At 48.7% G+C, this 23,268-nt stretch overlaps 10 protein-coding genes across 10 annotated transcripts; 5 read left to right on the top strand and 5 right to left on the bottom strand.

Annotated features, from left to right (window-relative positions):
- Window positions 1-999: 999 nt before the first annotated feature.
- On the top strand, window positions 1,000-1,209 carry DEU56DRAFT_688047 (uncharacterized protein; the record flags this gene model as incomplete). Its single annotated transcript, XM_041347050.1, has 1 exon — window positions 1,000-1,209. A coding segment is annotated over one exon (210 nt), but the record flags the coding sequence as incomplete, so codon positions are not given.
- Window positions 1,210-2,887: 1,678 nt separating this feature from the next.
- Window positions 2,888-4,707, top strand: DEU56DRAFT_896148 (mitochondrial carrier domain-containing protein; the record flags this gene model as incomplete). The annotated part of the gene is made up of 11 exons (XM_041356410.1): window positions 2,888-3,083; window positions 3,262-3,343; window positions 3,393-3,575; window positions 3,625-3,753; window positions 3,809-3,872; window positions 3,927-4,097; window positions 4,148-4,244; window positions 4,295-4,363; window positions 4,416-4,485; window positions 4,543-4,606; window positions 4,659-4,707. The coding sequence occupies exons 2-11, from the start codon at window positions 3,304-3,306 to the stop codon at window positions 4,705-4,707; spliced, it is 936 nt and encodes a 311-aa protein (XP_041201548.1). The 5' UTR covers window positions 2,888-3,083; window positions 3,262-3,303.
- Window positions 4,708-4,953: 246 nt separating this feature from the next.
- On the bottom strand, window positions 4,954-5,400 carry DEU56DRAFT_748759 (CHAT domain-containing protein; the record flags this gene model as incomplete). The annotated part of the gene is made up of 1 exon (XM_041349377.1): window positions 4,954-5,400. A coding segment is annotated over one exon (447 nt), but the record flags the coding sequence as incomplete, so codon positions are not given.
- Window positions 5,401-6,034: 634 nt separating this feature from the next.
- Window positions 6,035-7,070, bottom strand: DEU56DRAFT_975060 (RNase P subunit p29-like protein; the record flags this gene model as incomplete). Its single annotated transcript, XM_041359569.1, has 5 exons — window positions 6,035-6,267; window positions 6,320-6,421; window positions 6,478-6,641; window positions 6,700-6,977; window positions 7,026-7,070. The coding sequence occupies 5 exons, from the start codon at window positions 7,068-7,070 to the stop codon at window positions 6,035-6,037; spliced, it is 822 nt and encodes a 273-aa protein (XP_041201546.1).
- A 77-nt stretch (window positions 7,071-7,147) lies between these two features.
- DEU56DRAFT_841554 (Isochorismatase hydrolase) lies at window positions 7,148-8,224 on the bottom strand. The gene has a single exon (XM_041355001.1). The coding sequence runs from the start codon at window positions 8,076-8,078 to the stop codon at window positions 7,455-7,457; it is 624 nt and encodes a 207-aa protein (XP_041201545.1). The 5' UTR covers window positions 8,079-8,224; the 3' UTR covers window positions 7,148-7,454.
- A 1,070-nt stretch (window positions 8,225-9,294) lies between these two features.
- On the bottom strand, window positions 9,295-10,170 carry DEU56DRAFT_748731 (glutaredoxin; the record flags this gene model as incomplete). Its single annotated transcript, XM_041349376.1, has 4 exons — window positions 9,295-9,422; window positions 9,480-9,804; window positions 9,857-9,924; window positions 9,984-10,170. 4 exons carry the CDS (start codon window positions 10,168-10,170, stop codon window positions 9,295-9,297), a joined length of 708 nt encoding a protein of 235 aa, XP_041201544.1.
- A 260-nt stretch (window positions 10,171-10,430) lies between these two features.
- Window positions 10,431-13,622, bottom strand: DEU56DRAFT_841547 (SPOC like C-terminal domain-containing protein). Its single transcript, XM_041355000.1, has 19 exons — window positions 13,432-13,622; window positions 13,177-13,374; window positions 13,006-13,123; window positions 12,844-12,952; window positions 12,687-12,789; window positions 12,552-12,635; window positions 12,321-12,502; window positions 12,165-12,267; window positions 11,979-12,113; window positions 11,880-11,934; window positions 11,739-11,827; window positions 11,560-11,688; window positions 11,396-11,504; window positions 11,252-11,344; window positions 11,083-11,189; window positions 10,932-11,030; window positions 10,821-10,880; window positions 10,745-10,765; window positions 10,431-10,695 (listed from the first exon to the last, which is right to left on the bottom strand). Exons 1-19 carry the CDS (start codon window positions 13,495-13,497, stop codon window positions 10,609-10,611), a joined length of 1,947 nt encoding a protein of 648 aa, XP_041201543.1. The 5' UTR covers window positions 13,498-13,622; the 3' UTR covers window positions 10,431-10,608.
- On the top strand, window positions 13,609-14,869 carry DEU56DRAFT_841546 (uncharacterized protein). Its single transcript, XM_041354999.1, has 4 exons — window positions 13,609-13,941; window positions 13,991-14,116; window positions 14,173-14,521; window positions 14,586-14,869. Exons 1-4 carry the CDS (start codon window positions 13,627-13,629, stop codon window positions 14,846-14,848), a joined length of 1,053 nt encoding a protein of 350 aa, XP_041201542.1. The 5' UTR covers window positions 13,609-13,626; the 3' UTR covers window positions 14,849-14,869.
- Window positions 14,870-16,851: 1,982 nt separating this feature from the next.
- On the top strand, window positions 16,852-19,053 carry DEU56DRAFT_841534 (pyridoxal-dependent decarboxylase). Its single transcript, XM_041354998.1, has 3 exons — window positions 16,852-17,711; window positions 17,762-18,502; window positions 18,563-19,053. The coding sequence occupies exons 1-3, from the start codon at window positions 17,336-17,338 to the stop codon at window positions 18,943-18,945; spliced, it is 1,500 nt and encodes a 499-aa protein (XP_041201541.1). The 5' UTR covers window positions 16,852-17,335; the 3' UTR covers window positions 18,946-19,053.
- A 1,274-nt stretch (window positions 19,054-20,327) lies between these two features.
- On the top strand, window positions 20,328-22,229 carry DEU56DRAFT_874267 (uncharacterized protein; the record flags this gene model as incomplete). The annotated part of the gene is made up of 7 exons (XM_041355933.1): window positions 20,328-20,443; window positions 20,495-20,580; window positions 20,706-20,809; window positions 20,858-20,880; window positions 20,931-20,972; window positions 21,025-21,663; window positions 21,791-22,229. The coding sequence occupies 7 exons, from the start codon at window positions 20,328-20,330 to the stop codon at window positions 22,227-22,229; spliced, it is 1,449 nt and encodes a 482-aa protein (XP_041201540.1).
- Window positions 22,230-23,268: the final 1,039 nt, after the last annotated feature.

The following is a 23,268-nucleotide window of genomic DNA, read 5'->3' as shown; positions in this document are numbered from 1 at the left end:
TGGGGCCGTCATCATGTACTCACTGCGCGAGCTTGTAAGTGTCAGGGTGATCGTGTCTGAACTACTGATTAAGCTCTACTCGATGATCAACCTTCCCGCAATCAGTACCATTTTGACCGTGCCCCTCAGGACTATGCGACTGGGGCTGAGTGCCATCAATATGGCTAGCTCTGGCGCTTTTTTATCATCATCCGCGAGTTTCAAATACACACAAAGTGCCTTGGGGGGACTCTAGTCTCTTATTACAAGTACATATACATATATTAGATTGCCTACAGTACCCAAATCACTCGCATCATGTATCCCATCCTTTGAAAATACACAAGTGTCGTTTCGAAGTCCGCTATCGTGCCGAAGTCTGCCGCATGTCAGGTGCGTGTTTAGCCCGAGTTTGGTGGGTTTCTAACCGCGCTCTACCGGAACCTTACCGAGCTTTACCGAAAATTACAAAACTACTCTGAGTACCACTATTAAATACCAACAACCACGCTGAAGCGACATGGCGGTTTCCAGCCAATCAGTCACAGAAGCACATGATTTCGTGGCGACCGCGATAACAACGGGAGGGGTAGCGATGATTGCAATGCTGTGTAATTTCTAGAAGGGTTATTATTAGAATGACTAGTGCTTGTTAGCCTCGACCAGAAGTTGTTGTCTCGAACATGGGTCAATATAACACGCATGTGTATATGTTTCCCATCACACGAGGCGTGCTCAAAACAACTTCCGCTTTCAACCCCACTACCTTCCTCCTCATCCATCCCACCCAGCGATTTCAGCACGGCAAACGGGACATCTGAGTAAAATCGGTCAATTTATGAATCAAAATGACAAAAAAGCGTGAAGGAAAATAAAGAAAAACCTTGAAAGAGGGGCTTTGTCCATAGCAATCACCATGTGCACTTCACTGTGGATTTGACAGCAGCGAGAAGGCATGCTCCACAGCAAATGTGACCACAGAGTGTCAGAGCTGCGTGAGTGGGACATTGGCACACACACACCCCAGAAGCAGGCTACGTCGACATATTCGGGACAAGAGAGATCGGTGGAGACCGAATCGCCGTTCTCCACCAGCTTGCTCCTGGAGAGAGGGTATCAAGGAGGCGGTGGGATGACCTCGAGCACGCGATTGATGATGCCATCGAGTCCCTGATAAGAGATCCACGGCTGGTTCCCGGTGCCGGCGCAACAGAGCTGGAGTTGGACAAGTGGAGGGGCTGGCACAACATGCTAGCCCTGAAAGTCATGCCCCTGATGCTCGCTTAGAACGCGCTGGGAGGAGGAACGGCCATATAGATCACTACCAATGTCTGAAACCTCTCGCTAACCCTATCACAGATGATAGCGCCTGTCATTGGTATAGTTTTCTTTACTGCAGGACTGAAAACGTCACGGGGGGTGAGAAGATTAACAAAATGGCGCAAGAGAGAAGGAACTTGTTGGGGATCAAACGACGACTCTTGACGATGTTCCATCATGGTCGTAAGGGTTCGGATGCGCTTCCTGACAAGGGCAAATTCCTAGGGATTATCCAGGATATCCATTAGATGAGCTAGAAACTTGTCGTGCATACTCGAGGTCGAAGCCAACAGTTGATTTCATCACTAGAATTGGGCGGCCGAGTCACTGCGGTATGTGCCTGCGTAATCCAACTTGAAGATCAGAGTTAACGCTAAGCTAGCAGAGAAAGCCTTACCCAGTCCATGGTGAGAACACCGATGACTCGTTTCAGGATGTGCGCCGCATTCAAGTTTCGCGATTGACACCGGCGGGTATGTGTTCTCTGTAGCAACACATCTATAACTATCTCGTCTATTACTAACCTGTTGCAAGCTAACACCAAAAGCCGCTTTTCTATCAGCAGGGCGTCCGTCGCTCCCAAATCCGTGTAGTTCTGGGTTGGAACTTAAAAGGCTGCCATAGGTGTCGTCAATAATCGACCTGATTTGACTAGAAATCAGGCCTGATGGCTGGCGAGACTAGCAAAGAAGAAAGTAATTTAATATCCATGGTATACATTGATTTCTAACCTCTAACTTACACGGCCACAGCGGATACGTGAACCAAGTCCTCGCAGGGTCAACTTTCTCGTGGATGGCCAGACACGCACAACTAGCACAGATGGTAGAGCTTTCGCCACCAGTTTCGCGAGTTCCTCAGCATCGCATCTAGAACTTGAACGCGTCCACGTCGTGTAGACGGTGTACGCTTGGTGGAGTTTTGATCCACTTGTCTTGCTTCGTCGCTAGCTGCTCTACAATCTGTCGAGCCTGCTCCACATAAGTTACGGTAGATATACGGATTCAGGTCACTGATGTCGCTCGCGTTTCGTGAATGTGGCATGTTAGGTCGATGGTAGTAAGATGTTCTGGACAATGGCAAGGGCTATAGTAGTGGCCAATGGCCATGATGTGAAGTTCGAATGCCTCGGCAAATGCCGGATGGCTCCCGCTCTCCACCATCACTGACCTGCGTCTGATCTTGAAGGCTCCGGCCGAAAAGCATCATTAACCCTCTAGAGCTCTAATACCTACCGCTCAGAATTCACGTGTGCGATGGTGGCGCCTCAAGAGATACTAGAGACACTGTTTTTCAATGCGCTCCATCTTTGCACTACATTAACCGAATACAATCAAGTTCCGTTACAGTAGAAGAATCGGGTCTGTCGTGCATGCTTGAAATCTGACAGAATTATGTGGCCGAGTCACTGATATACTTCGAGGCTGTTATCAGCTCTCAGTGAGTGGCTTCCCGTCGAACATCAGGTGTTTCAATATGTGTTTACATAAATTATTGATATCCGTGCAAACCAGCGGGAGTTGACGACAAACCCTTGAAAACACAATGACCAATATCTGTAGGTGCCATGTAATGTCGCCGTGGTCCCCGTTCCAGTCGGCTTTGTGCCAGCCACCACTGCCAAATTTTGTTTAGACCGCGGGTTTGGAACAGCCAAACCGAATACTACTATGGCGGATGACTTTGTTGATTCGAGTTGACGGCAGTCTGGAGACCTGCCACATTGCCAGGCATATTGTTACATTTCGCATGAACCTGGTACCACTGGGTGCGACCGTAAGTTGGTAAGTGAAACGTCCTGGAAAGATACATATAATGCGTAAACAGCTAGCTCGGAACGATGCGGAATACGACGTTGATCTGAGCACTGCCCTCTTGGAGCACTTGTGCAATACTCTCCGTATCATTCCTTTCGCCTTGAGCTATAAGAGCACGCCGTGGAGCTAATGAGGCGTTCGCCAGCATTACTAGTCTTCCCTTTCACTGAGAAGTGCTTCCGTCACAATGACCAGTACAAAACCTACCGACGCCACCGCTTTCTTTGGTATGCCTTTCACGATGATGTCTATGCCCTCACTGACTTGATTCATCAGTCGACTTCATGATGGGAGGTACCGCAGCTGCTATATCGAAAACTGCAGCCGCTCCCATTGAACGCATCAAACTTCTTATACAGAACCAGGGAGCTATGATTGCTTCTGGAAGACTCGACCATCCCTACAAGGGTATCTCTGACTGCTTTAAGCGAACTGTCTCAGAAGAAGGGACCATCAGCCGTGCGCCGTGAACTTCTCAGTACAGCCGTTCATCCTAACATAGAGACAGTATGGAGGGGTAATGGGACGAATGTGCTCAGATACTTCCCTACCCAGGCCCTGAATTTTGCATTCAAAGACACATTCAAGCAGATGTTTGGCTTCAAAAAATCAGAGCAATTCGGTTTATGGGTTTTTGGTATGCAGAATCTTCCTTGATATTTTTGAATTGAATGGCCGAAACGAGTTGTCAGGAAATGTCGCCAGTGGAGCGGCCGCTGGTGCATCTTCCTCCGTCTTCGTGTATTCACTTGATTAGTACGTCTATGATATTACGAGACACAAACAGACATTCACACCGTAATGATGCAGCGCCCGCACACGGTTATCTGCTGATGGAAAAAGCTCCGCTAAAGGAGGGCAGCGCCAATTTTCCGGTTTGATCGACGTATACAGGCAGACCATCCGTTCCGACGGGATTGTTGGCTTATATAGAGGATTCGTGCCCAGTGTAGTTGGCATCTGCGTGTATCGAGGTCTCTAGTGCGTTCATGTTTTTACACCTGCATTTTCATGTTAATGATGTCACACAGTTTCGGAGGATATGACACTATTAGAGACACATTTCTAGTAGGAAATCTGCGCGGTAACTTTGCTGCATCTTTTGCTGTAGGTTGGATGTGCACGACGGTGAGTCGAGGGTTGTACAGTTACGATGACCTTGAAACATAAGCCTCCAGGGAGCGGCGTTGGCGGCATACCCGCTTGACACTATCAGGAGACGAATGATGATGACGTCCGGGGAAAAGGTAGACCATCTTGTCATATGTAAAGCACGTCTCGACCTACTAATGGATGTAGGTACAATACAAATCCTTTATCGATGCTGGAAGGCACATCATCGCCAAAGAGGGTGCAAAGTCATTATTCGGTAGGTCAAGTTTGCGCTGAAGTGATACAGTTAACCATCTGACACACGCGATAAAAGCTGGGGCAGGTGCAAATATCCTTCGTGGTGTGGCTGGCGCGGGTGTACTATCCTTGTATGACAAGTATGGCTATCCTACATTCACCGACTATTCCTAACTCTAAATGCTTCTGCAGATTCCAAGAACTCGCTTGGGGAAGAGTATACCAGGCTGGATCTGGTTGACCATGTATTGGAGGACGTGCGATGCGGTAGGAATACGGCGGAATAGTTATCGTAGATAAGAAGACGACTTTTCAAATACTCGAGCAATGAATGAGGTCTCAAAAGTCGCTTCTAAGAGTAGATGATAACACGAGGGGATGCAAAGCAAGTATCAGGGTAATCCCACAACAGGTATGCCAACGGGATAAAGATCAACAATTTATACTAGAACCGTACCAGACGAGGATGAAGCAATGCAAGATAGGATTATACACCAATATGAATGAAAACCATCCTCTGCTCGAGCGGCACCTTCTTCTTCACGCCGTTTGTAGCGTGGTTGAGTGCCCGGGCCGCCTTTGTACAATCCATAACACCCTTCTCAAACATCTTCTCGTAGAAAGCTTCAAAAACGTGTTTTGCGACAGCGTCATCGACCACCCACAGCGTGCCAATGACACTCTTGAACCCCGCAAACTGGAGACCAGCTGCGAGATGGATGACCTCATCGGGCGTCTCCTCATCGCCGACAGCGGTACGACAAGCGGATAAGAATGCGAACTCAGCGTGCGGAGTGTCGTTCTCTATGATGTCGAGCAGTGTCAGAGGTTTATCTCTCATGGCGAAATGAGAATTGTAAGGCTGCTCGTAGTCCTGTTTGCTATGACAAGCGAGGTGCACCCAGGTGTTCTTCTGCAAAGCTTCGAGTGCACCTGCTCGTGTAGCTGCTTCGCCGGAAATAGTGGTGCGTTTTGCCGTCGCGGGAACGAGATTATGGACAAGCTCGAGCTCGCTGTCGACAGCCAAGAGTGCCTTGCCTTGTTGTGCACTGTGATGCTTGCTACTCTCATCTGAGGTTGTGCTCGACTTTTATCACTGAGCCGCAGCACCGCCCATTTAGCAGACTAAGGCAAAATGTAGAGTCGGGTGTATAGTGCAAAGCTGAAAATGACGCGCACAAAAATCCGAACGATCCTGTGAGTCCGATTGAGCTGACAGTACCATGGAGGATGATCGAGAGCGTTATGAAAGGTTTGCGAGAGCATGACAGGTCGGCATCAGATGAGATGGCTGAATGCAGCGCATGATATAACGAGTGACGAAGAGCGTGACCGCAACCGTTGTGCTATCGTTGTATGACAAGTATGACTATCCTACGTTCACTTTGCCATCCCTAAATCCGAATACTTCTGCAGATTCCAGGAACTCGCTTGGGGAAGAGTATACCAGGCTAGATCTGGTTGACCGTGTATTTGGAGGACGTGTGATGCAGCAGGAATACGGCGGAACAGTCATCGTAGATGAGAAGATGATTGTCAGGTGTCCGTGTCCTTGACCCGGGAGTGATCTATAACTCGATTGTTTCCTTTGCCTTGAACTTCCGACCTGCACGATCTGCAGATCGGAAACAAAATTGATTGCCATACAAATCAAAGGCGATATGCGGAGCATCCAGGACAGTTCCTGAACGTTGACCACTCAGCGCAGAGCTGACAGCTTCAGCTGACTCGAATTGCGTTTGAGGCAATGTAGAGTATAGGGGAACCGCTAGCGTGAATATTGAGTTCTGTTTTGGGATCACTGCATTTTTGCGTTACAGCTATAATGAAAGGCGAAAGATGGGAACATTCACATTTGAGTTGATCTTTGCGAGTGATTACTTTGAAAGCGTTCTCAGTTTCGTGGATCACAATACCAGATAGGCCGACTAAACAAGGATTCTTGCTCTGGCGGACTTGGAAGTGATAACGCATGTAAGTGTATGAGTATATAACGACTGAACCTGAATACCTGTCAATAGAGAACCGTGGAAATCGGCCTTCACCAGCTTTGGGTGCATCGATGATGCGTTAGGCATTGCTTCGGCGACCGGAACGGAAGATGGAGGCGATAGGCCTAAGAGTTCAGACATGTATCCCATCCATAGCTGATGGAGTGGGAGGAATAGATTAAATCTTGGGATGGATGATCAGCAGACAAACGCATAGAGTCGCTCAAATTCTCAATAATCACTTTTCTGCCCCATTCTCAAGCTTCCAGAGGCCCTTTGCGTCTGTGGATCTTCTCCCCAGTGCAGCCGTTTTTCTCTTCTTCTTTTCCGATTCCCTCCTTGCTTTCTTTGCGTCACGTTCTTTCTGTGCGTTACTGGTGCGAGCAGGGTTTTCTAGGACAATGTGCCTATTCTTGACACGATTCGTGTATATACCCTGTGGATCTGCTGATTGAGTGAGTGATGCCTGAATATATGTGGGCGTGAATGGTGCGTCAGTGTTGAGCTTCACTCGCTGGCTCTGAGAATAAGCACTTTAGGCCAGCCTTGGATTGAGAAATGACAGCACCGTTCCAAGAGCCAGAGACTTGTATGGATCGACTTGGTTCAACATGAAGATGATAGTGGAGGCCGAGTCAAAACTTATGAATGAGCCACTGCACGGATCACTGCTGCGAAGCTTAGGGTAGTCGTAGTACTCACGTGACATTCAGTTATCACAAAACTTTTTGTATTGTAAGTAAGTTAAGGTAAAGGTACCAAGCCAACCCACAAAGGTAATCATCCAAACCATCATATCAGCCTCAGGGCTTCTAAACGGGTACCAATAACCGACTGAGTAAAGTCTCAAGAACATTGTGAGTAATCAGCACTCTCGTTTAGGTATAAGGAGGCGTGGACAAGAGAAAAACTCACAGCGCAAATTTCAAACTACTAATATGATAGGAAAGGAACGGATTCAACGGAAGTTCTCAGCGATCACTCCCGCAAATGTGTGTCACCGATCGCAGAACAAGTGCGGGACATCCGACATACACAAAAGGTTGACCCCAGCCTCCTCCAACTCCGCCTCTATTTCCAGCTCTACATCATGGGCATTTGTGACCATGCCACCATTCCACACTTCGATACGATCGTAGGTTGTGTGTGCGTCCTTGATCAATATGACGGTGTTTCCTCTGCCCAAGGCTGCACTACAAGTGGCACGCACACAGTAATCGCTTTGCATGCCGACGACTATGAGTTCAGCGTCGCGTGGTATAAGTTCTGCCAGTTTTGTTCCAGAAAAAGCATTGTTTTTCAACTTGTCGATGACGAATTCGTGCTCAAGTATTGGAAAAACGAGCTGCCAGCCGGGGGAGTTGGGTGCATCTGGATCACCTGACTCTCCAGAGTTGCGGATATGAATGATGCGAGGCGGCTGCTTCGATGAGCGAGCACGGTCAAGAATGTGTTCAATGTTCCGATAAACGGTCTCAGAAGAAGGGACGCCGCCTTCTTCTGGGCTGCTGAGCATATTGACTTGCAGGTCGAGAAGTAAAAGGACACGACAAGCGCCGAGCCATGATGGAGGGCTTTGGTGGTGTGTGCTGTGGTGGTTGTCAATGGGGTGACGGGTCATGACATGGACATGCAGTGAGAACGAAAAAGTCGCGGGAGGTCCGATGCTTTATATAGACACCGGATGGCAACCGCAAGCCGGGCGAAAGCCTTTCAGGCCTTGAGGCAGGCTGGGATGAATTCGCATGCGTAATGGTTATCGCTTATTTGCATCTATTTATTAATCAGGAATTATTGATCGCGTGACGTCACGCGACCCATCTCAATTACATATACGCCCACCACCAAGTATTCGTATCCTGATTCACGTCTTCCAATGCTGGCCAGAAACTGCGAGACCCTGGTGCTTTCAGGAAAATTATGCGACATTTTACACAGATATCACCATCTATTAAATGCAGTTGGATACCCTGCTATCGGTGCGAAGCCTCAAAGTTTGATGACAAATGCCTCGAGGAAGAAGGATGCTTAATTATGATAACATTGCTCCACTCGTTAGCCCTTGACCTTCTTTGTAGGTCATTATTACTGCACCGATTGCAAAGGGACTAAGCACCTTAACTGGATGACTTCACAGGCCAAGGAGCCCCACACCCACAAGCCCATACAGATCGGCGAACCCAACGGAAGATGACCGAAGTATTGATCATTTCGTTTATCTGTTCGGCGATCTATATTTTTCTCAGACCAGAAATTGCGACACTTTCATCCATTCAAGCCGGGACTCTTGTAAGCATATCCACAGAGCGAATGATGCGAAACATGCGACCTCACCACGAGGCCACATAAACCTGAAGCGATGCGCAGGGTCCTAATGGCATATTGTCCCCCGATCCCAGGTGCATGATTGCGGCGCCGAATGGCATATCGTTTGAGGGACCCGTTCAGGAACAAATATTATTTCAGGTAAAGCATAAGCACATTGGTTCGACCGAGGAGATTAAGCGCTATGGGCGGCGATGTGCGGGCAAGGAGACGAGGTTCATAATAACTCGTGCTCGTGGTCTCCGATGTGCAGGGATGGTTTACCGAGACTTCAACAGATAAGCGAACTTCTCCTGGCAGCTGCACCCCTATTGTGAGAACAAGCACCCTAGTATGTGAAGCTATCTCACATGTCTGACGTCCTTGATAGTTCGAATTCAATGCATGTGCGTGGATTGCAAACTCTCTTCAAATCAAATCATACCCAGTTCAATCGCATGACAGCAAGACGGTATTGTGAAGCATCTGCTCAAGGGTTAGACTTTTATTAACAGTACACATTAGCCACGGAGTCAAGCAGGGAAAATTTCATCAAACTCCCCCGACTCCTTCATCTCCTTCACTACGTCCAATCCTCCCACGAATTCGCCGTTTACTATGAATTGTGGGAAGGTAGGCCAATCGTTCAGTGTCTTCAAACCTATCCGAGATAATAAGATCAGTTGATTGATTTCCATCAAAACCTGTGTAAACTCACCTTGCCGCACACTCTCGTCACTAAGAATATCAAAGTGAGAGAATGTAACATTTTTCTCCCTCAACAACGCTACGGCAGTCCTGGAAAAGCCGCACCGGGGTCCATCTGGCTCCCCTTTCATGAACAGAACCACTGGGCTTTGATTCATGATACTCCGCATACGGGTCTCTAACTGTTCTACCGTCTCAGAAGATGGAGGAAGGACAGGAGATTGAGATGTGGTTGACTGGGGAGCTACGGAGGACTTGCTCCCCAGGTACTTTGCAATCGTTTCTGTAAGCCGGGTCGCATCTCCGCCCTCGATCCGGGCAAGTAAAGCATGGCCCTTGATATTCGCTTAGTCACACACTCAGGGAAGAGATTTCTAGAATACTTACCTGAATAACCAGGCATGTCGGAACGGAGTTGATGTCAAAGGAGTCTGATATGTCCGCTTGCTCTTCTGCTTCCACCTGATGATATCTTGTCAATCTTATATGGTGCTTGATAGGGTTCTGGGGGTACTTGCCCTGAGCGCGAGTAGTTTTGGGTATGCCTTCGCTAGCCCTTCCACAACTTGGTTCATTTGCACGCATGGCTCAGCCCAGGACGTCCAGAAGTAGATGAGCGATATACGTTTGAGATCTTTGGAGAGCAACTCTTGAAATTGTGGGGTGTTCGGAATTTCAACAAGATTCCCAGGTGTAGACATGATGCTGTTCGGTTAACGTGATGGCTGCAGGGATTCGTGAGACTGGTGAATCGATGACTGCTCCGTTGTGCGGGAAGGCGAGGATGAGCTAGCAGCTAGCTATCGATTGAGACGACCGCTACGTAAGGGTCCTGGGAGATAATAAAATTGCTAATTATCGAGTGCTGACTGATTAGATGGGTCGGACTGAGATGGCGTAATCGTTGCTAACCCGGGCCGTGGCATTCAAGGGCTATTCAAGGGCACTCATCGAAGAGACAAGGTCAACTCCTGTAACGTATACGAGGATATTATGTAGCTGAGTACAGGTACAAGAATATAGGCATATGAGAGTAAGTTTTTAGAAAGCTGATTCATAACACAAATGCACAACTGTAAATAAGGAAGAAAAGTGTTTTCCTTCTAAGTTCTAATTGACGTGTGGGAGTACTGATTCGCTCAGCGAGCGTCCAGCCAATCACCCACGCGTTCAATTAGCTCAGCCTTTTTGCCTGACACCGGCTGGCTCTTGCTCTTGAGAAAGTCCTAGGAGCAAATGAGTGGGATAGCTCGGTCAGGGACAACCAAATCATACCTTAAGCTGATCCACGCGGAGCTGCAGTGATGTTGAGATTCAGGCATTGCATCGGATCATTATTAGAAGCACCAACCTTGCTCAAGGAACCAGCCTCGTGTTTACTGCGGATTTCCGCTTCGTCAACTGACATGTCCTATAGCATCATCAGCAGACAGTCTCATCACACAGTAACAGGTGTTCGTACAGCCTTTCTTTTGGATCCTGTGGTCACAGGCACGACGACATTCGCGGACCCATCGGCCAGAAGAGCCCTCTTCCACTCCTTCATAAGGTTCCCAGCGCGCTAGTGTAATATTAGATTTGAGAACGTATACATGTGAATACAATCCACGCACCTTGTGAATCATATCATATTTAGGACGTGTAAGGTCCTCGAAGGCTTCCGGATCAAATTCTTCACGGAAGGCACTTGCTTGTAGCTGGGCATTGTGATACGCAAGGGCTGCAAGCACAGGTTAGGTTCAGTTTGTAATGGCGGATGACTTGACAGGAACGTTGACTGACCAGGGTTAGGATAGGTATCGGGTGGATATGCTCCGTTCTTGACACAGAGCTTGTCAATCCAGACCCGTGCAGCGTCCTTTACCTCATCCGGCGCTATATGCGGCAAATTAGCTGTAGGTTGAAATCTGATGCATCATGGCATACCTCGGAACGCTTTCTCCAGCGGTGCTGCTCTAATATCATCGGCGAATGGCAAGGGTATCAAATGGAAACCTGCAGGCTCGTTCCATCCACCTTCTTCGCCACTTTCCGCCTAATTAGGTAGAGATATAATAAGCGCACAATAAATGAGGAAATATAAAGCTCACTTGCGGAAGCATTGCACAGAAGACGGGAGCAGCGTTGCGTCTTGTGAGTGCCACGACGAGACCAATCTTCTTCTTCTCTATCATTTTCTTCAGGAGAGCGGCGAATGTGCGCTTGCTTCCCGAGTATTTCTGCTTTGCCTAGTTATTTCGAGATAAACTGAAACAGTAAGAAAACGCACTAGTTCGTCGGGATAGATAAATACAGAATGCTTGACATTGTCCTCGAAAGCTAGTTCTTTGCGATTCTTGAAGCCAAGTAGCTTGATGCCTATGGGTTGCTTATGTCAGAAACAACTCCGAGGCTGATAGTCACAACACACTTGGTTCAAGGTCTAGCGTGCGGAAAGACCTGATCTCATCTCCAGTATAAAAGGGCTACGCGACATTAGCACTAAACCAAGGCAATCAAGGACACATACTCTTTTTCCCAATGGAACAGCTCGACAAACCGTATCACCTCCTTCACCTTCGTCTTCGCTAACATCTTCAACAGGAGCGGCACCAAGAGACATCCCATAGACTATTTTGGTTTTGTCCACTTCCGCTTGTTGATCCTGTCATGAAAATCATGAGTACCAATTTACGATATGAAATTAGCGCAGCACCTCGTCAATATACGCCGTACGGCTGTCAGCGACTTCCATGCGATCGCCAAGGTCGACGAAGTACTTGTAGGTGCCTTTCTTCTGTTCTGTGACAAGCCCATAACTGCAGCAAGCATGTTGAAGTCTAGTAAGCTGACGGGAGAATCAGTGACTAACCCTTTGATACTAATCACAAACCCGTCCGCTATTTGGAAAGGAATGCTGAAGATGGCGCGTTTCGGCACCTCATGGAAACGCATCTGAGACAGAAGATCATCAATACGCGTGATGGATATGGATTCGGGAAGAACGCCAGTGTCTTCTTCCTCCTCGTTCAATACGTTGGACAGCAAAACTGACTTCGGGGACCATCAGTCAACCATGAGAACTAGGACAGGTGTTTCTCACCGAGTAAAATTTGGACGGCTCGAACGGCTTCTCCGGGGTGGCAATGAAGAACGGTTCAACTTGAACCCCTGATTGTGTCAAATCCTTAAAACTTGATTTAGCCGCATCCGTACACTTTCATGAAAATAGGCGTACTAAAAGGGTGGTTCGAGCGGAGGTGATGAGCTGCTTGCTTCCTGGGTTTGGATTATCATCATCCGTGATCAAAAAGACACGTTTTGAAGCTGTCTTTGGTGCTCTAAATGAACAATGTAAGTTATGGTGCTTGTTCACCGGACTGCATCATATTCACCCGTCACGCAAAACCCAATTGCAGCTCGTGAATACATCACCCATGGGCATTTTCTTTCCTGTCAGTGGAGGAAACGTGGATTTGAGCAAGTCCGGGTCTTCTCGAGCAGCTTGGAGCACATCGTTGAGTTTGAGGTGTTACACGACAGTCAACATGACAAACCATCCAACAATTGAATCAGTTCTTGAATGACTGGGGCACTTATGGGCAAAATAGGCTGATAAACGAAGGAGTTCTTCTTGATTTCTGTAGCGTGGTTTTTTGCCTCAGAAGAGCGAGTCTTCCACGGCCAATTGTGAACATAAACTCAATGTGGCACGGCGCAAATCTCACTGTGTTGAATAGTACGATGCCAACAGAATCATTGGGGCCTACTATGACTTTCTTTTTCTGAATCTGCATGGCTGCTTCAAGCGCAGTGAACAGGTGGGATGTTTTGACATCTTCGTAATTAGGGTCGTCTCGAAGTTCATGCATGGACTCTGAGCAATCGATGCAAAAGAGGATAACATCACGTTTCCCCTCGAAAAACTAGGATAGGTTTTCGTGAGCTTTCTGGATGGGCCCTGACTTGGCAGGATCACTCACTGCGGCGTCCTGTAGCTCTTGTTCTTCTTCTTCGTCGATAATATTCCAGTCGTCAAACGGAGGCATTGTAAGGTGGATAGGAGTTCGCTTCTGTAGAAAACGCTTTTATGCGGGTCTCAGTTCCGAGTCAATGTGGTGTTGGACAATGGAGTCAGGAGCTTCGGAGCGTCGCGTTAAGGGTGAGAACGTGGCTAAATGTCAGGTGAGGAACGCGTATTACGTAAGAGATGCGTGATTGGCAGTGCGCCTCAGTGCGCATTATTGCGTACGACGAACACTCCAACTACTGTCGATATGCCACTAAACTCACAGATGAGGCTTTTGCCATTGAGACAGATTGAGCTGCCCCTCTTGCAGGCCATCCCGGAGCTGAAAATACGAAGTGATCAAGATGTGGAAGTCTGGAAATCTACGAAGGGATATGCAGATTACCTGTTGTTCCTACGCCGGCTGAGTGAAGCAGTGGTTGACTACACGCTTCCTCCAGTGAACCTCCCAACACAGAGCCAGGTCTGCGGTCATGATTGCGCCACCATTATCTGATTCACCAACTTCACAGGAAATCGACCGAATACTTGATCTCCTGGATACATTGTGGGGCTGGGTTGACGAAATCCCGCCGCTTCAGACGCCTCAGCGCTTCGGTAATCTTGCATTTCGTACATGGGGAGCTCGCTTAGAGGAGGCGAGTTCATCGGACATGCATGACAACTATGTCTCACTGCAATGACAACATTCCAGCGCTCTGACGAGCTTCTCTCGAAACTGCTTGGCGAGAAGTTTGTCTCCGCTTTTCCATATCTGAAACCTTACTTGCTCACGTCGTTCGGGTCCTTCCTGAGGATGGACTACGGGACCGGTCATGAAACATCATTCGCTATCTTCCTTCTTTGCCTGACCCTCATACGATTTGTAAAACCTGAGCCAGATGAAGAGCGACATTTGGTTCTCAGCGTTTTCTTACGCTATCTCCAACTGTGCTGGAAAATTCAGGATGTCTACAAGTTGGAGCCTGCCGGGAGCCATGGCGTTTGGGGACTCGACGATTATAGCTTCCTTGGATATATCTTTGGAAGCGGACAGTTACGAGGCATGATAATCCACTTTCTTATTTAGTACATTTTCTAATATTTTTTTCATGACTTACCACACAGACCAGACGGATATTACTGTAGCTTCCGTCCTAAACCCCCCGCTTCCCCAAAGCAACTTATACTTCATGTCTATTATGCGGATTCATCAAGTCAAACATGGTCCTTTTTACGAACATTCGTCTCAGCTTCACTCAATCGCCGTTGGGGTTCCTAATTGGGGGAAAGTCCACAATGGATTATTCAAGATGTATGAGGTGACGACGACCCTTCATTCTCTATGCCAGACCTTCTCGTTGATTATCCTCTCATCAAATTATACTTAGGCAGAAGTTCTTGGCAAGAGGGTAGTCGTGCAGCATCTACCCCTGGGCGGTCTGATGGAATGGGATGCCCACGTCGCTCAGAGTCACGCGCCGCTAACGTCGCGCGACGCACCTGCCTCCGCGGACACACATGCTCCTTGGGCAGATTCTCGCCAGTGATTGGGAATTTATCCGACGGGTTATACAAAGTATTTTTCTGCAGTCGCTGTGCTCGCCAATGTCAAGTAGAAGCGGAACGCATGGCGGTCCGCGTCCCTATCACCTTTACGGAATATCCTGAGAGACCCTCAATTGTTTCGTTAGTTTTGCTTGGCCTTGGCAGCATGGAATGTTCCATTTGTCTGTCACACTTTTCGTACAGTGGCCCAAGGACAGTGGCAATCATATGACGGAGAGTACCACGACCTTACGGCGTACAAGGGACCAGTATCTCAGTCCGAATCGGATGTTTTACCCCCACCGCGTATGATCCTAAGCAACGCAAATCTCCATCGCGGGGCTCCTGCGTAGATAGTTGTCACCCCTTTAGCTGACTGTTTGATTTCATTTGCAGCGGAGAATTGCTGCCACAAACCAACATGGGCAATGGACATAATCGCTATGGCTATACGGTATCCCGCCCCGTTAAATGACCTCGACCCGGGCCTGCATCGGCTGGGTAGCCTGGGGACAACAAGGCTACGCTAGCCGAAGCTTTACCTCTCCCTCGTTGCACAAGGCCCAAAACGACGTTATTTGTTAGTCCGGACGGTTCCTTCGAAGTTCACATCTTATATCGGCCCCTTTTGCAAACTTAAAAAGCATATGGGTCGACCTCGGTCCGTTGCAGTCCGTTGGATGATAAGATCTAACACTGGATGGAGATTTTGGGGCAATGACGTGACCACGTTTCTTCCCGCCAACAGCTCCAGCTCGAGGCCTGGCTCGAAGCCTCGCGAAGGAAACCGACGCAGCTTCTGAAGCCATTTGTAAGATCAAGCTCCGTTGTTTGCTGTGCATGCACACATATATAACCTAGCATCACGCCCAAGACGGGGGAAACAGGAAATGATGTGACCAGCAGAAAGAACTACTTGTTATGTACATGTCAGAAATCAAGGTTCAAAATGGTGGACAGGTTTCTGACAATGAATCGTATAAGTACCATATTGCACAAGGACCAGATATAGCTGGGTGGGTCATGGGAATGGTCTGAAATAGAAGATGATGAATTGAAACCATACCTGTCATCGTTTCAGGAGGGATGTCATCGCCTACCGATCGGGGAATACTGCTAAACAAGGAGTTGACGAGAGCTCACGCTGCCCTGCAATGACAGCTCGCCGAGGAGAGCGTAGTTTTATAATCGTGGGGAGAAACTTATCTTTGGTTACCTCGCGTTCCGTCAATAGAGGGAAGAGGAAGCGAGATCTATACTGATCTCAGTTATAACGGACCAAAGAGACGAGAACACGCGGCGAAGAAGCGTCTTCGACGGAAAGCAAGGAACACACCTGTTTATATCCTGCTCTGGGGTTCTAGCTGGTTTGAGGTAGTATGAATCTAGGTTTCAGTATGTTCCGTAGTGAATCTGAACATGCCTCGAGGCTCTGAGACAACCACAGCAGTCCATGCGGTGTTGAGTCGGTATAGATCGCAGGCGTGATCAATGGAGAGGGCTATTCTGTATAGTGCTTCTAAGACGCCCGCCAATCTATGTATGCGACCTCGAAGAAGGTGGAGGAATGAAGGCGCAGCAGCGGTGTTCATGACAGAATGAACTACGTCACGCGAAGAATGCACCACAAGCGATACGCGGAGGATTACGTAACAATTAGGTACTCCCGGAACTTCCAATGGATCAACAAAATTTCTCTCAATTCAACGAGCCATTGCCAATTTGCTAGACCAACGGCAAATCAGCCTTTGCCAACAAGCAAATCGCGCATCTTCGCTGTAGTCGTCGTAACAGCGACTCCAGAGACTCTAGGTATCATCATTACTGATCAGGAAAGAAACAGTGATCTCCGCTTGTTGACCCTCGAGTACGCGCTTAATTTTCTTTTGTCTCCTAAGATATCAGCCAATACTGACTCTCCACCGCATTGCCAGGTGGTCTTCTGTTCGTGGTAAGCTAAAAGCTCCATGCTGTGGTGGCGTTTTGATTTTAAGACTCGGTTCAGGCGAACCTCCTTGACAGGACCCACTTCCTTCCTTCGCCTACCTCATTTCTTCCACTCTCGTCCCAGTTTCCTTTTCGATTGGTTTTTTTATTACCACCTTACCCTTCAAGCCTTTTCCTCGCTGGACAGGGAGCGAGGAACCCACCGCTTACTGAAGAGACCCTTTCTATTGCCGTACTAGCCCGTGGTTCCTCTGAGACCAGCGGTTCTGGTTCGGTAATTCGAGGTTTTGAAAAGAACGCCAGCCATCCACACCGGCTGCGGTCAAAACTCCGTTATAGACAAGTCCGATTGCATAGACCCATCACCCGCGGACCATCTCCCGATGTCTCCGGTTGAAATTCTTTCTGCTTTGAACCCACTCGACCACTTCATTTCAAGCAACTTCCCAAATTTTCCAAGAAATCCAGACGCCTCTTTCGACCCTGTGGTCCAGGACCTGCCAGCGTTGATTGACGTAGCAACCAATGACACCGCAGGAGAGAACCGGCTAGATGATGACAAAATATTTTCTTCCCTCCCTCCTCTATTCAGGGGACACCCCGAAATCCATCTTCGTAAGGGCATCATAGATGCCGCAATGCGAGCTGGCGCGAACGAGGTTGACGCAGAAAGAGCCTTTTTCGTAGCTGATCTCAGCCAAGTCTACCGCCAACATGAGCGATGGATCAAGAATCTTCCAGAGATCGTCCCACACTACGGTCTGTAGCCCGCCTTTGAACGTTCCTTAAACTTCTGACCCAGTCCCTAGCGGTCAAGTGCAACCCGGACCCATACGTTCTGAGGCTCCTCGCTGCTTTGGGGGCTGGCTTTGACTGCGCATCCAACGGGGAAATTTCTCAGGTCCTCAGCATTGGTGGCGTCGATCCATCGAGGATCATTTTCGCAAACCCATGCAAAGCAACTTCTTTTGTGCGGAGCGCTGCAAGAGCTGGTGTTAACACTATGACGTTCGACAATGCCGATGAATTGTATAAAATTGCGCGTGCACACCCGGATGCCAAACTTATCGTTCGGATTCTCGCGGATGATTCCAAAAGTATCTGTCGGTTCGGTATCAAATTTGGAGCACCCCTTGAGGTTGTTCCCAGCCTGTTGTCGAAGGCTAAGGAGCTCGGGCTAGACGTAATTGGGGTCAGTTTCCACGTGGGAAGTGGATGTTATGACCCAACCATCTACGGTGATGCCATCAGGCGCGCCCGCGACGCCTTCGCTATGGGGTCGCAGGTTGGCTATCAGTTTTCCCTGCTTGATGTGGGCGGTGGTTTTGAAGATGCGCGATTCGAAGCCGCCGCATCTGTTTTGGCCGACGCCATCAATCATTACTTCCCTGACCGAAAAGGTATCAGGCTAATTGCGGAGCCTGGCCGTTTTTATGTGTCCAGAGCATTCAGCCTGGCTGCCAACATCATCGCACGCAGGGCGCCGATGATCGAGAATACTTTGGAGCCCTTGGATCCGAAGCCAACTTCGGATGAACCAAGCGTCATGTGTATGTGGATAAGGTTTCTCATACCATTACACCGTGACTAAAATTACTTTGTTGGGGCAGACTACATCAATGATGGGGTGTACGGGGCGTTCAACTGCATCATGTTTGATCACCAGACCGTCAACCCCTACGTGCTTTCCCTTGACGGATCGTTCCACGTCTCTTCCTCGGAGCCTTTGTCTCTGTGCAGCGTATGGGGGCCGACGTGTGACTCTATTGACTGCGTGTGCAAGGCAGTTGAATTGCCAGGTGCCCTTCAAATTGGGGACTGGCTTGGATTTGACAACATGGGTGCATACACTATATGCGCTGCGAGCCAATTCAATGGATTCAAGTTCAGTAACGTGATTTATACTACAAGCAAAGTTGGAGGAGAGGAGACTAGACGGGCACTAGAGAACTTTGCTGGGAAGGGATATGGACACGGGGGTGGACCTTACTAGATGGATATATATATAAGGATAAGTTGGAAATGTAAATAGACCTGTGTTTGTCGTGATGTTGAGTGACGAGGTGACGGTAGTTGGAGGTGAAAAAATGACCTAATTGGGAGTAGTTTCGTGCGATCGTGCCTCAGTCACGCTTATTTTTGCGTGTGTGTGTGTTTTCGGTACCGAAAGGCATTCGCCAGGATGCCGGGTCGTTGTTCCGGGGTTTCACCTTGGTTTCGCTGGATGCCAAAATACGTTTTGTGGATGAATCCGGAACGTTTCGAGGGCAATCGAGGTCTAGCAATTTGTGATCGACGCTTCACCCTTCTGAGGCACCCATGAGCTGATCGAAGCTCGCTTCCAAATTAGGATATATTGCTCTCATAATAAGGTCAGGAGTATCTTGGACCGAGGGAGCCTTTCATTGCCAGCATTTAAGAAGAATTCAAATAGGAATAGTCGGGGATTATGTAGTACGAAGTCTCATTTTATGTAAATAAATAACAAAAAAATGTTGCAATGGTGTCTCGAGGATGATGGGGAGACGGCGGCAGTGGGAGTAATCCATCCGTGGGCGGAGTCAGATGTCGCCATGTGAGTCACTGCTCAAACATGACGCGCCTTGTCGCATGGAGAGGCCGGGAGTGCCATGATACATTTGATACCCGCGCCCTCGACACTCATTGCATCTAAAAGTGGCGTTATTGTCCGCAGTGTCTCCATGAAAATCATGGCTGAACGCTTCTGCCGGACGAGTGTACAAACCTTGTTCGGTTGTCTTTTCGTCAAATGTGCCTTCCCTCCTGATGCGACCGTGACAGAAGTGCCGTTACATAGGTATCCTCGTGATAGGCTAGGCGACGGTTGAGGAGACGGAGACGGAGGCGTGAGGAAATGTCATCAAGTAGTTTAGTTAGTTGTATGGAAAGTATTCAAGGTTTATTAGAAATGTGACAGAAATTCTTTCTCGAGAACAGGGCAAATAGAAGGATGGAAGGTTCTGATTCCAAATTTGGGCATGATCGTTTCCGGTGCCGAGGGTCGCCGTCGGGGAAGGGTGCCTCGCGCGATTGCTTGTTTAGGGGGCCGGTCTACGCATGCTAACAGGTCTATATACGGCATCTATGTAATGCTATCTAGGTATATATGTCAACTACTAGCGTCGATGCCATTTACTTAGATACCTACTACTATTACGACGACGTGGCCATCACCACCACTTCCTCCAACTCTTCAAAATTATTTTATTCCACCTTCCCCCCGGAATACTTATAACCTCCATCCAAGCTCAAACCTATCATTGACCTCCCTTTCACTTCCATCATGTCCCTCCCGGTGAGCCACTCTTTTAATTTTTTTTATTTCTCTCATCCTCATCTTCCACAAAGGATTCAATGGCAACTTCACCTTCCATGCCTCAACAAGGTCCCCGATTTCGTCCGTACGCAAGTCCAAACCACCAGGTCAGCAAAGGTCGTTACATCACGAGCAATGACCCCAGAGGTTACATGTAAGCTCTCCTTCTACCCTACCTCACTCGCAGAGCTTAAACTCTTTCTAGTCCCGTATACGAATACCCGCTCAACGGTCAATGGATCATGATGGATATTGACGATGGATATATTCTTTGGACGGGCATTTGGAAAGGTGTGACATTTGCTTTCCCATACTAATTCAGTTCCTTACCCTCTGTCATCACAGCTCTCGGTAATTCAAAGGGTGAGCGTGCTATGATCCTCCGTCAGCGCCTTGTGTCTCATATGGAACCAAAGCCGACATTGTCAAAATGATCGATTCACAGCCTGACTTGGCGCCCGTTATCCGCCGTGTGCGGGGAGGGTATTTAAAAATTCAAGGAACATGGATGCCTTACGAGGTCAGCATTCTCCGTCTCCTATATACAGCAGTGCTCACTCCATATTAGGTTGCCCTCCGGCTTTCACGACGGTGAGTTTTGCGACCTCCATAGCGAGGAACAGCCTTTGATTTTAGTCCAGAGTGGCTTGGCCAATCCGTGATGATCTAGTACCACTTTTCGGGTAAATCTTTTGCTCTTCCATCCTAGGCTAGCTGACTCATTTTTTTTAATAGACCCACATTCCCAAGCACATGCCTCTCCCCAGACCAACCAGGCTATGGCCAAGTAGTATCCAATGCCTCCGGACGGAGGCGTTCACGCCGGAACAACCAAGTAGTCGCGCCCGCGCCACCTGTTCCTCGTGATTCGCAAACATCATGGGCTATCCCTGCTGCAGGGCCAAGTGCCCATACAAGCCCATCAGCGCACTATCTGCCTCCGGGACAGCCAGCTTCCCTTCCATCGATGATGTACAGAGACGCGCCATCTTACTCACATCCGCAGCCCACAAATCCGCCCCTACATATCTCCTCTTCTGCATCTCCAATTATGCGCGAGCGCTCGGCGCGGTCGCGATATTCCCCTTATCCCACTTCATCGTTTCCCCCTACTCGCAAACCTTCGGTTGCAACTAGTGACTCAGTTTCGCTAGATATTCCTTCGATTTCTCTACAGGAGCTTCATCATGATGCTCGAAACGGCAAGTTCCCCGGGGATCAAATTGTGCTGCCTCCGATTCAACCCTTGGCTCCTCCAAGGCACATCAGCACCACATCATATGCATTGCCTCCTATTTCTGCGCTCGAAGACTTGCGAGGAATTTCCACGCATGACTCAGCCGCGGTGTTGGAACGCTTGAAGATGGATGACGAGTATTCTGCTGATGCCAGACACGAGGCCACCCAGTGGCCAAGGCAAAGATCAGCGTCGACATCACAACAACGGTAATTATTTTTCGTACCTGCATGACTCACAATAGTGACGACCCTTCTTTATCAGAGCACCACAATCATATCCACCTAGTTCGTGGCCGAAACACGGATCATCAGGCACGCATCGTTCCTCCTTGGATGGGCCCTTCGGCACGGAAACCTCCAGATCATATCGAACGCCACATTCGCCGGAACTCAGCTTGAGTTACCATTCATCTCACGATGGAAGCTCCGGTGATGGCGCATCTCCTGTATCGCCTACTACTCCACGTTCTGTGGAAGTCCCGTCGTATAAATCGAGACATGTTGAGCAGCTGTCAGCCGGGAAACAGCGCGCGCATCCGGGCTATGACACATCGCGCCTGCCATCGCCTCCCGATGCGCAGAGGTACAGCCGCAAGTCCGCTGCTGGTGTAGACCCTCGGTTATCAGCCTGTCGTCACTCCTGCGATGATGACGAGGCTGAATCTGATTCGTCGGCGCGAGGGCCACATCGTCCGTGGTAGTAGTGCGTTTTGATATCAATTCATTCATGGTTTTTTCATGCCCCTCATGGTCGTACATATTCACGTTCGTCCGCACTGTCGGCCTTAATCATCTTCCGTATTTGATTTTATACTGTCGTGTTTGCTATCGTCGCATGGATTTACGTTGCATTGATTTAGTTGTAATTACTAGGGTCACGTATAATAAATTTTAGTTTGATAGGGCGTACCACACCCTCTTCAACTTCAGTCCGAGCGAATGAGGGTTTGGATACCACGTCCGATTCCAACGTGGGGTCTCGTGGGGCTGAACAATTCTGATGTCGGAACACCACTTTTGTTGTGAAGATGTTGAGGAACCCCATCGGGATGACCGTCCGAACCGCAATGAAATAGACAGCGACAGAACCACGGGGTCGAGACGTCGACCTGGATGACACATCTTAATCTATCTTAATCTTATTCTCCACGATCAGTTACTTACTGGATCATGGGTATTTAAATCCTAAAGAAGGAGAAGGATGATTGGTATCGAGGGGGATTCTTAAGTGACCGCGTCGATGGTGGAATGGAGGAATGTAGATGTAAGCAGCCGGGCTTTTCGCGGCTGTCAAATTTCAGCCTGTTGGCATTGTCCGATATCAGATTTATGCTGGGCGGGCCCGTGGCCGTGGCCTGAGATGGGAACCTGAGTCCGGCGAGGGCTGATACCGGATAGCTGGTTGCCCAGGCAAATGCAAATGTGACACGGTTGCGAATTGGAATTCTAATGGAACGCGTCCGTGGTGTGGTATGGTGTGTTTTTGGCGGCCGAAGCGGGAGAACAGGTTACAGGATGGCTTAGTGGGGCAACTGGGTTCACAGGGGGAAGCAAAAGGGGGGACAGACATATGATAGACGCCGATATCATGCTCTTGTTCATGTGCGAAGGCCATTTCAAAAAGCGTGGATTAGGAAGGCTAGCTTGAGTTTGTTTTGTTTGGCGTTGCGTCAGGGACATGGCTGCTGCGGTGCGACAATAGGTTATTGTCTGAGTTAGGTAGGCAGGTGCGTAGCCTGA

The sequence above is a fragment of the Suillus clintonianus genome, assembly GCF_016758775.1.
Source record: "Suillus clintonianus strain FC179 chromosome Unknown DEU56scaffold_168, whole genome shotgun sequence".
Lineage (NCBI taxonomy): Eukaryota > Fungi > Basidiomycota > Agaricomycetes > Boletales > Suillaceae > Suillus > Suillus clintonianus.
This window is presented reverse-complemented; position numbering and strand designations above follow the sequence as displayed.

Excerpts from the sequence above, each read along its gene's own strand:
- DEU56DRAFT_841554 (XM_041355001.1), bottom strand. The coding sequence starts at position 8,078 with ATGACCCGTCACCCCATTGACAACCACCACAGCACACACCACCAAAGC.
- DEU56DRAFT_841547 (XM_041355000.1), bottom strand. The coding sequence starts at position 13,497 with ATGCCTCCGTTTGACGACTGGAATATTATCGACGAAGAAGAAGAACAA. Across the intron at positions 12,268-12,320 it reads TTTGTGATTAGTATCAAAGG|TTATGGGCTTGTCACAGAAC; the intron begins GTTAGTCACTGA and ends TGCTTGCTGCAG. Across the intron at positions 11,689-11,738 it reads TTATCTATCCCGACGAACTA|AAATACTCGGGAAGCAAGCG; the intron begins GTGCGTTTTCTT and ends TAGGCAAAGCAG.
- DEU56DRAFT_841546 (XM_041354999.1), top strand. The coding sequence starts at position 13,627 with ATGTCAGGTGAGGAACGCGTATTACGTAAGAGATGCGTGATTGGCAGT. Across the intron at positions 14,117-14,172 it reads GGGGAGCTCGCTTAGAGGAG|CGCTCTGACGAGCTTCTCTC; the intron begins GCGAGTTCATCG and ends ACAACATTCCAG. Across the intron at positions 14,522-14,585 it reads TGGAAGCGGACAGTTACGAG|ACCAGACGGATATTACTGTA; the intron begins GCATGATAATCC and ends CTTACCACACAG.
- DEU56DRAFT_841534 (XM_041354998.1), top strand. The coding sequence starts at position 17,336 with ATGTCTCCGGTTGAAATTCTTTCTGCTTTGAACCCACTCGACCACTTC. Across the intron at positions 17,712-17,761 it reads AGAGATCGTCCCACACTACG|CGGTCAAGTGCAACCCGGAC; the intron begins GTCTGTAGCCCG and ends CCCAGTCCCTAG. Across the intron at positions 18,503-18,562 it reads GGATGAACCAAGCGTCATGT|ACTACATCAATGATGGGGTG; the intron begins GTATGTGGATAA and ends TTGTTGGGGCAG.